Genomic DNA, 8,901 nt, shown 5'->3' on the forward strand with positions numbered 1-8,901 from the left:
TAAAGCGCTTTGAGTGGCCATTGGTTAAAAAAGCGCTGTATAAATTAAGTCCATTTAACATTTACGAAAGCAGAGTCTGGAACTATGTTGGGTGCAGGCTACTGTGACAGTAATGGATTTAAGGGATTATGTCCGACTTATTTGTGTAAGGTTTCATATCGTGATGTTGATTGGACATTAATAGAGGCTTACTGTTTTTGTCAAAGAAATGATGACATGAAACCAAATTTTGGCTCTATGCAATTTTTAACCAGCAAAGTTTATTTATATATAACAACGGTACAAAGTTAATCCTTGGCTTGCAAAATAGGTGTGCTTCATATTTACAATAAGTACACAATAATATATTAAGAATAACAAAACCAAAGCAAAATAAAAAAACAATAACAACCTTTTTTAAATACTTTAACTTTCTTACAATTTTCACAACACTTTTTTTTTTATTATAAAACAACGATAACAGACAGCCATTATTATTATTATTATTATTATCATCATCATCATCATCATCATTATTTTCAGTAATTACTATTTTACAGAACTCCAGTGTCTACAAAGGGATTTGTCTACAATGTGTTTATATGGAAGGATTATCGTAGTGACTGTTTGACTTGAGAGTAATATGTTGATCTGCGTTTCAATTCGTCCGTCAGATGCATTAAATCAAAAGAAAAAAATAGCAAACAAAGGTATTTGTTTTTCTTTCAGGAATGACAGACGCGAGCCAGGCCATGACACGGTGTCTCTGTGTTGTGTAACATAACACCAGAGTTCAGGAAAAGTGCACAAACTTCAAGGAAAAAAAACAAAATTAAAATTAAATTTAAAATAAACTTTATCCGTAACACTCTGGCTGGCAAAAATAAGTTCTGCGTGGCAGAAATAGTAAACATAAACCTTTTATTTTTTCAAACCTTTGTCTTCACTGGATGTTATAATCCCAGATCATAAAGGCGGACAGCATGAACATTTTAAGTATGCAAAAACGTTGCATTCACAAGAACATATAACTAAATGTAAACTGCGTTCAGCTGTGGTTTAAGAGAAACAATATGAGATGGTGGAATGGAATAGCAGAGCAAACAAGATAACACATTATTATGGTAGCAATCGAAAACAACACAAATGGTGTCCACGCAAAAAAACAAAAATAACTCACAAACACATCTCATCCTGTTTGAGAGTCTGAGAACCGGGCAAATCAACGTGGGTAACAGAGGGGTCAGAAGTCACGCATCTGACCCCGGAGGAAGAAAAACAAAAGGCATCAAGGTCCAGTTCAAACTATAAAAAGGATAATCATGAACAACGAGCATCACTGGTGCGTAGCAATGTGAGGTATGAGGATACAGCTGTCTTTGTTAAAACTGGGAAGACACTTTTGTCGAAAGGAAGAAGTCATGTTTGTATGTGCATATGTGTCTCTGATGGGGGGGGGGGTCCTGTGAATGGAAGCAGGGGGCATCACTCTCGCAATCCTGCCTTGCTCTCTCGTCTGCTGCCCTCTACTGGCTCGACACCGTCAAAGACGTCAATCGCAGCAATACATTCTACTTCGTTGGCTGCTAGTTTGATGTTTTTCCCCTTCTTCTCTTCCCCTCACCGCTCCACCTCTATCTCCTGATCACATCGCGCACAACCAACCGCCTCGGATCAAAGAGCAGCTTCAAAGAGATGAGCAGGAGGCTCGAACTAAAAGGGCTCCTCTCTCTCTCCCTCCCTCTCCCCCCTTTCTCCCCCTCTGCCTCCCCTCTCTGAAAGCAGCTCAGACAGGCCGAGTGCTGAGCGAGGCATTGTCCTACGTGGGCCAGGACGAACGGACAGACGGACTTCCCTTCTTCATCTGACATCTATCATGCTCAGAACGCTGGCGTTGGGCCGGGGGCTTCGCCATCTCCCACGCTAAGCTCAGACAGACGAGTGCAGGGGGAAGAGTTCACGGTTCGAGAGTGGGTTAAGAAACACAGGTTGGGTGACGGTGGAGGTGGAGATTTCTAAGGCCACGGAGAAATGGAGAAGCACCTTTCACCCCTCTGCTGTTGTTGGACATGCTCTCAGTACGTGAGTGTGGTGTCAGCACCGTGGATACGACCTGCTTCCAGCAACTTCGTTTGGCAAGACAAGCAAACTGATAACGTTGTCAAAATCACATCGCCAGAGTATAGATGGGCGTCTACAGTTTATGGCCGTCCAGCTATGAGGTTGGAGAGTTGGTTACCTCTCAGCTGGAGGCTGTTTGGTTTTCAAAGTAAGCTTTTTTAATTGTCAACCACATGCCAAAGCTTTTTATTTTATTTTTTAGATGTCCTCTTTAAGACTTCGTCACCATTAGAACAAAACAAATCAAAGAACTTCAGACTTCTGCAGTCCCGCATATTTCACTGAGGGGAACGCGTACCTTTCAGAAGTTTCTCAATGTGCATCTCATCTGTTGCGGTTATGCCAGTTCCCACCTTCACACTCTCCCCCTCTCTCGGCGTTCGAGGGCTTAGCTCCCTCTGTAAAGCATAAACCGATTTTGACACATGAGTAAATAATTTAAAAGCAACAGGGTATTTTGGCACTTTCGTCCGATGAGGCCCACAAAGGTATTTTCTCGTCCTTGTTGTCTGTGCGAAAGACATTTTGCAGTGGCTTGGGGAGAAACGTCTGTACACAAGCGTCTCCTCGGGATAACGAAGGAGACAGCATGACTCATTGGCACTTTAAAACAAAAGCCAAAGATGGATTCTTCAAAAGAAAAGCAACAACATTTAATGTGTGATACTGTGCATGCAAAAAATACACCTGTACTTAACTAGGTTCCCCCTGGAGAAATACAAACAGTGATTATACGACGGAGGGTTGGGGTCTGCAGCCAGCAGCGGTGGTGTTGCATTGGGGACACCAGCCTTTTGCTCGGTCGTTTCCTCGGTGTACATCGCAGACAACCCCCCACGACACACAATGTTACAGGCCGGACTATATGACACCAGCGCAGAGCTTGGATAATAAGTGGTGTGCTGTCGTAGAGGGCGGCGGGCCAGGGAAAGCAAGGATGCACGTGTTGATTCGACTAGCTACTGCAACGTCTCATAAGATGCCGGCTCAGCCTAACGCAGCATTCACATTGCATCCGTCTGTTGACGGCTCCCGTTGACTTTGCAAGGGGCGCTCTCGAAATGCATTGTCCGTCCGTTCTGTCGGCTTCGTTGCCTGCGTCAAACTGTTGAGAAATGTTCAACTTGTCTGACAGGGACGGATCCGTCGGCCAATCAGATCGCGTCCCCCATACATCAGACAGGCCCTCTTTTATCCGTCAACGGACGTGTACAGTGTGAATGCGGCGTAACACAGTTTTGTGTTGTTTGCTAAGTGGGGACGGACGGGTGGATACACATGAGGGAAACATTTCTACATTCACATCCATGGTAGCCTGGGACCCTGGCGACTCCGCCAGCCCATGTTTGATTTGCCCTGGTCTGGCCCCGCTCCCGTTCAGACTGATCTCCAGCTGACCTGGCCTGGATTCGGCCAATCATAACCTTTATCTTACACGGAGAGGGTTTGAGACGAATACCGTACAGAGAAGGGTCGATGGGGGACTTTCCATCGGCCCTGTTCCACTCCGCTGTCGCGACGCTATTAAACAAACGGATGGAATATTTTCTCTAAATGAAGAACATACACTGCACTTAAAGCTTTTGTTGAGAAGATGTGTTTGCCATATTATCGCTCGGCGCTACGTCACACGTTGCTTTGCTCTGATTGGTTGAAGGTCAATCCAATCGCGTCCAGAGGCCTTTTGGTCCCCGCCCGTTGATAATGCCCCGAGGAAATCAAAAACGAACTGAGAGGTTCCAGACTGATGGCTACATACATCGTGCTCGCCACTCGTACGCACACACATTGTCGGACTGCTAAGTAGAGAGCCAAGGACGGATGTCTTTGGCTCGTCATCGTAGTCACCATCATCATCCTCTACTTCATCCTCTTCATCATTCTCTTCAGCTCACAAAAGCAAGCGAGCTGAACGTTGACCTGAAGAGGAGGCTTTCCAAAGGAAGTGATACTATGACGATGGATGCAGTGATTTCCTGTACAGCGTCATGTGGATAAAGAGCAGACCTATTCTTTAATATTTTGTTTCATTTGAAACGTCTCTTCTGTTCCAACATGAAGGATGAAGGATGAAGGGGGGGGTTACTCGGCATGCCTCCACATACCAGCAACATCTTTAAACAAGTCTTTTGGGACCCTGTGACGATTTATTTTTATGCAAACGATAAGATTTAAATGTGCGTGTAGAAAAATAAAAATTTAAAATAATAACAAGAACTCAGGAAGAAGCAATATCTCTGCCTAGGAACGTGACACGCAACTTGTTTTGCGGATTTCTTTTTGTCTGCGGTTCACAGGAAGATTTGAGCTACTGTCGAAGCGGAGTACGTCGTCTGATCTCTCCTTTCCTTCTCGCAGTCTTTGATTTCCGTCCCCTTCAAACCGCCTTTTCCTCGCACCACATATTCAACATCCTCCTGTTAAACCAAAGTCAACAACAAGAAAATGAAAACAACCGAAAGACGAGGAGCTCTGTGGCGGCCAGTGTAGACGTGTTCAGAGCCCAGGTCCGGCCCTCATGACATCACTCGCACCTGGACCAATGAAATTCTCTGTCTTTTGGTCCCCCAAGCAGTAGTCTGTGGGAGCTGGAGTTGCCCCCGTCATGAGGATAAAACAGGCAACCAATCAAACACGAAACCAAACAGAACAGTTGCAATGTGTGCAGTCCTTCTGTTCTGTGAATAAATAGGTCCCAGGCGCTCGGCCTTTGGTTTCTGTCTCCGCGACAACCAGAGGCAAGCAACGGCCGACGGACCGATCCCGTGGTCCGATAAAAGTGGAGGCCCCGCCCCTTCCCATTCGTTCGTTTCTCTATTGGTTCGTGGTCTCCTCCTCCTACTGCCTCAGTGGTTCTCAGCTGTCCTTGGACATGGCGGCGATGAGCTGCCCCACCTTAGAGGCCAGCCTCTGTTTCCTGGCCTGCTCGTCCTGCTCCAGCGCTGCGGTGATCTGCAGGGAGAAGGTTCAGACGTCCAATGAACAAGAGACCTCAGAAATCACCACTTTGTACATCCTGAAGTGAGCCATTTAAACAATGTGTAAGATGTTAAGAAATTAAACCAAGGTTAAATGGATATTTCCTTTGAAGGTGGCAGTGGGTGTTATTATTTCGTTATTCCTTTATATAAAAATAAAGAAAAGATCTTGGGAATCAGATTTCATCAAAGGCTGACGGCTCCGCGTATGACAATCCTGTGTAATAATCGTTCCCCGTCTCGTTCGTGACATCGCCTCTCTGGGTAAATGTGGCGTTTGTCAAGGCTGCTTCAAAGGGGTTTGAGACGGGATCTCTCTGTGTGCCCGTGTCAAGCTGTCTGCCGTGTCGAACCCCATCTGTGTCAGAGCGACGCAAGCATGCACGGTCCCTCCTTTAATGTCGGCATCAAACAACATGAAAAATAATAAAATAAATACCGGAGGGGAGCCTTGTCTTTATCATTACCTACCAAAATGTCATTAGGTTCTTCGCAATGTCACCCCATATACCGCGTTCAACGTTTAATGTGCTTTGATCATCACTTTCTGAGCCATTTATCCGTCTGCATTTACTTCACTTTTTAAGTCGTGCTAATCAATTACATTAAATCCCAGAGATCGATCCTAACATTTCAAATTCCCATCCATCCTCGAAACCCGATCCATGAAGTCAACATCATCATCAACTTTAAACAATTAATTAAAAACCAACATCGATCCAAACATTCAAATTCCAATCCTATGATAGCTGGGATACTTAACGAAGCATCAGGCCTCAAAGCCGGGGACATTTAGCAGACTAATGCAGTTTACACTCTCTTCGGAAAGGAGGTGAGAAGATAAGAGGGCATAAAACTCCCAGAGTCCCTCCCAGGGCCGGCGGCGGTGGCGGCGGCGGCGGAACCAAGAACCTTCTGAGGGAACTTTCATGTGTTTGGCGGCGGTCCCGTCGCAGACAGCGCCGCCCACCAGACGCCCACCCGGCCCTCCTGGGGCGCCCCTCTCATGACACTCAGAGGGTGTCTCTACATCGTCTCCTCCTCCTCTTCATCATCACACCTCACACTGATCTATTATTAATCTGAAGCCCAGCGTGCAGGTGCATCTCAGTCCACTGCCTCTCACATCTTCTGTCCCCCCCCCCCCCACCCCCCCCCACCCACCACACACACCCCACCACACAGACACACACAGACCCAGACACTTCAGTCTATTGTCACATCTTCAGAGAAGAGTAACTTAGTAGAAGAGTAACAAACAGAACATGAATGGGACCATTTTGTGTTTGTGTGAGTAGGTAAGTATAAGTGTGTGTGAGTGTTCACGTGTGTGGGGGGCGTGTGTGAGTGCCTTGTGTGTATACGTGTTCATGTGTGTGAGTAGAGGCTAGGCCAGAGAGAGCGTGGGTATGGATGTGTGTTTGTGGATGCATACGAGTGTATATATGTGTGTGTCTGTGTGTGTTTGTGCGTATGTGTTTGTGGATGCATACCAGTGGGTGTGGGTGTGGGTGTGCACCACAGTGTGCGTGTGCGTGTGTGTGTGTGTGTGTGTGTGTGTGTGTGTGTGTGTGTTTGAGCGGGCCCCACCCACCTCCTCGCTGTACTTGCTGATGTAGGAGTAGATCTCGTTGAGGGCGCTGAGCATGTTGAACTCGTTGGAGTGCAGCCGGGCCTGCTCCGCCAGGTAGGCGTTCATGTCCTGGTCGCTGATGGCGGGCAGGCGGTTGATGTCCGCGTAGTACCTGGGGGTGGGACGGACGGACACTTGAGTACACGGCCCAGGGAGACTGAGCTGCTGAGCCGTCCCTCTTTAAGAGCCCCATCCTGCATCCAGGGCCCGTTTTATATTCTTACGTGGTGGCATTAACAATGCATTGCATTCCCCCCCCCGCTATTAGTCATTTGAAAGAAGCGCTTTCACGGAATCTAATCAGGGAGTCGGTCTAAGGGGAGTTGTAAATCACTTCCCCCAGAGCGGAGGGGACTCGGGGAGGGGACTCACGTAGTAAAGGGAAGAATTTAAAAGAAGAGTTAAAAAAAAAAAAATCTTGTATTTTCGCCTAAAAAAGGAAAATAGAGAAAAAGGGCATGCTCAGGGCCCCCGGGGCCCACATGGCCGGCCCCTGGGGGGTTGGGTGCGTGCTGCGGGGCTCTGCGTACCTCTCCACCCAGCTCTTGTAGTTGGGGATGTCCTTGGCGTAGAGCAGCTTGTTGGAGGGCGAGTCCTTGCCCAGGCGGTGCTCGGAGGTGGAGCAGGAGTCCATGAAGGTCTGGGCCACCACCGAGAGGCAGGCGTCCGTGATGCTGCTCTTGTGGATGTCGAACACGAACTGGGGGTTCTTGATGACGTTCACCCAGAACCGCAGGGGGAGGCTGCAACAGAGCAAGAGGTCAACCTCCGTGTGTCTGTGAGTGGGCGTGGACGTACACGTGTGTGTGTGGGTAAGGAAGGGGTGGAAGGGTACTGCCCAGATATCTGTTGAATGCTGAAAAATACTTGAAACTAAAAAAAAAACGGTCTATCGAGGGGCGAGGGTGCAAGACCCTCCGTAGACCTCCAGCCTAACGACCTGCACTTGAATGACCTTCAGACGGGTGGGGCAGGATAACAGTGTGGGCGGATGTGCCTGCGTAGCAGCACACAGTAGTAGGGGTGGACACAATTTGGATACGGCGATATATCGTTGCCCTTCTTCGTGCGATACAAGAATCGATACACTGGTGCCAAATATGGATATAACATTTTTCAATATTTTTTTTGCATTATTATGCCATATTCCTGAAGAGGTAGACAGAAAAAATCACCCAAAATATTGATAGTTCAATTGATCAAATGTGCTCCAAACAGATTTCCCTGCTCCTCGAGGTGGCGCTCAACACATGAATGAAGGAAATAGTGACGTTTTCATCACAAGTCAATGAAAAACTCAGTTTGGACCATGAATTAAGAGCGAAATCCAGCACAATACACTTGTATTCATCGTTAGACATATATCGTGATGTATCGCTATAGGATGGTATAACAATATATAGATTACTGCAGAATCGCTGTATGGCGACAACATCGGGCCATGTATTTGGTATGGTATAGTGAGGTACCCTGTGACCCCCCCCCCCCTCACCAGTTGCTCTTCCAGGTGTGCCGGACGTCCGTGTCGTGGATGCCGTGCTTGTCGGCCTGCTCGTCCAGGAAGTCGAACATGTACTTGATGGCGAGCGGCAGGGCGCTGCCACGGTGCACCGTGCTGAACAGCGTCTCGAACAGGTCGTCCACGAACTTCTGCAGCGTACCCTGGAGGGGGCACACACACACACACACACACATACACACATGTTTCAACACGCGTTTCTACAATAAGGTGTGTCTTATATCTGACGAATTAGCAATCTGTATCATCAGGCATAATCTCTGATCCACATAATTTTGGAAAAAGAATGTTCAATACAGTATCTTACTAGCCCGTATGGGACCTATTATGTGGGCGAGTATGTGCCCGTATAGCACTGTTTTGCGACAGACTATTGCTATTTTCAATACACTTTACCAAACAGTTGTTGGGGGCGTACCTTGGTGGCCAGCAGCCTGGTCAGGTAGATCTCAGAGACCATCTTGCTCCCGCGGTCGCCCTCCTTCTGGTCCCCGTGCTCGTGGTTCTTCACCAGGTGCCACACCTTCACCCCGCTCTCCAGGTCGGGGGTGATCATGGGGGCTCGGGACCGCAGGCTGTCGGGGCTCCCGGTGTAGCGGAACGAGGAGTCTGCAGGAGAACAAGAGGCTAGGTCAGCGGAGCTAACGCTAGCCTTGTTTGTGCTGCTGTTG

At 47.7% G+C, this 8,901-nt stretch overlaps 1 protein-coding gene across 1 annotated transcript in view; it reads right to left on the reverse strand.

Moving 5' to 3' along the window:
* Positions 1 to 227: 227 nt before the first annotated feature.
* Positions 228 to 8,901, reverse strand: part of LOC132467746 (plexin-A2-like) — an 11,444-nt gene continuing 2,770 nt past the window's right edge. Inside the window, exons 2-6 of the mRNA XM_060065280.1 lie at positions 8,649 to 8,839; positions 8,204 to 8,373; positions 7,242 to 7,454; positions 6,673 to 6,823; positions 228 to 5,052 (exon numbers count right to left, since the gene is read on the reverse strand). Coding sequence (XP_059921263.1) covers positions 4,957 to 5,052; positions 6,673 to 6,823; positions 7,242 to 7,454; positions 8,204 to 8,373; positions 8,649 to 8,786 — 768 coding nt within the window. The 5' untranslated portion in view covers positions 8,787 to 8,839 and the 3' untranslated portion in view covers positions 228 to 4,956. The remainder of the gene's footprint in view (positions 5,053 to 6,672; positions 6,824 to 7,241; positions 7,455 to 8,203; positions 8,374 to 8,648; positions 8,840 to 8,901) is intronic.

This window comes from Gadus macrocephalus, chromosome 1 (genome assembly GCF_031168955.1).
Source record: "Gadus macrocephalus chromosome 1, ASM3116895v1".
Classification (NCBI taxonomy): domain Eukaryota; kingdom Metazoa; phylum Chordata; class Actinopteri; order Gadiformes; family Gadidae; genus Gadus; species Gadus macrocephalus.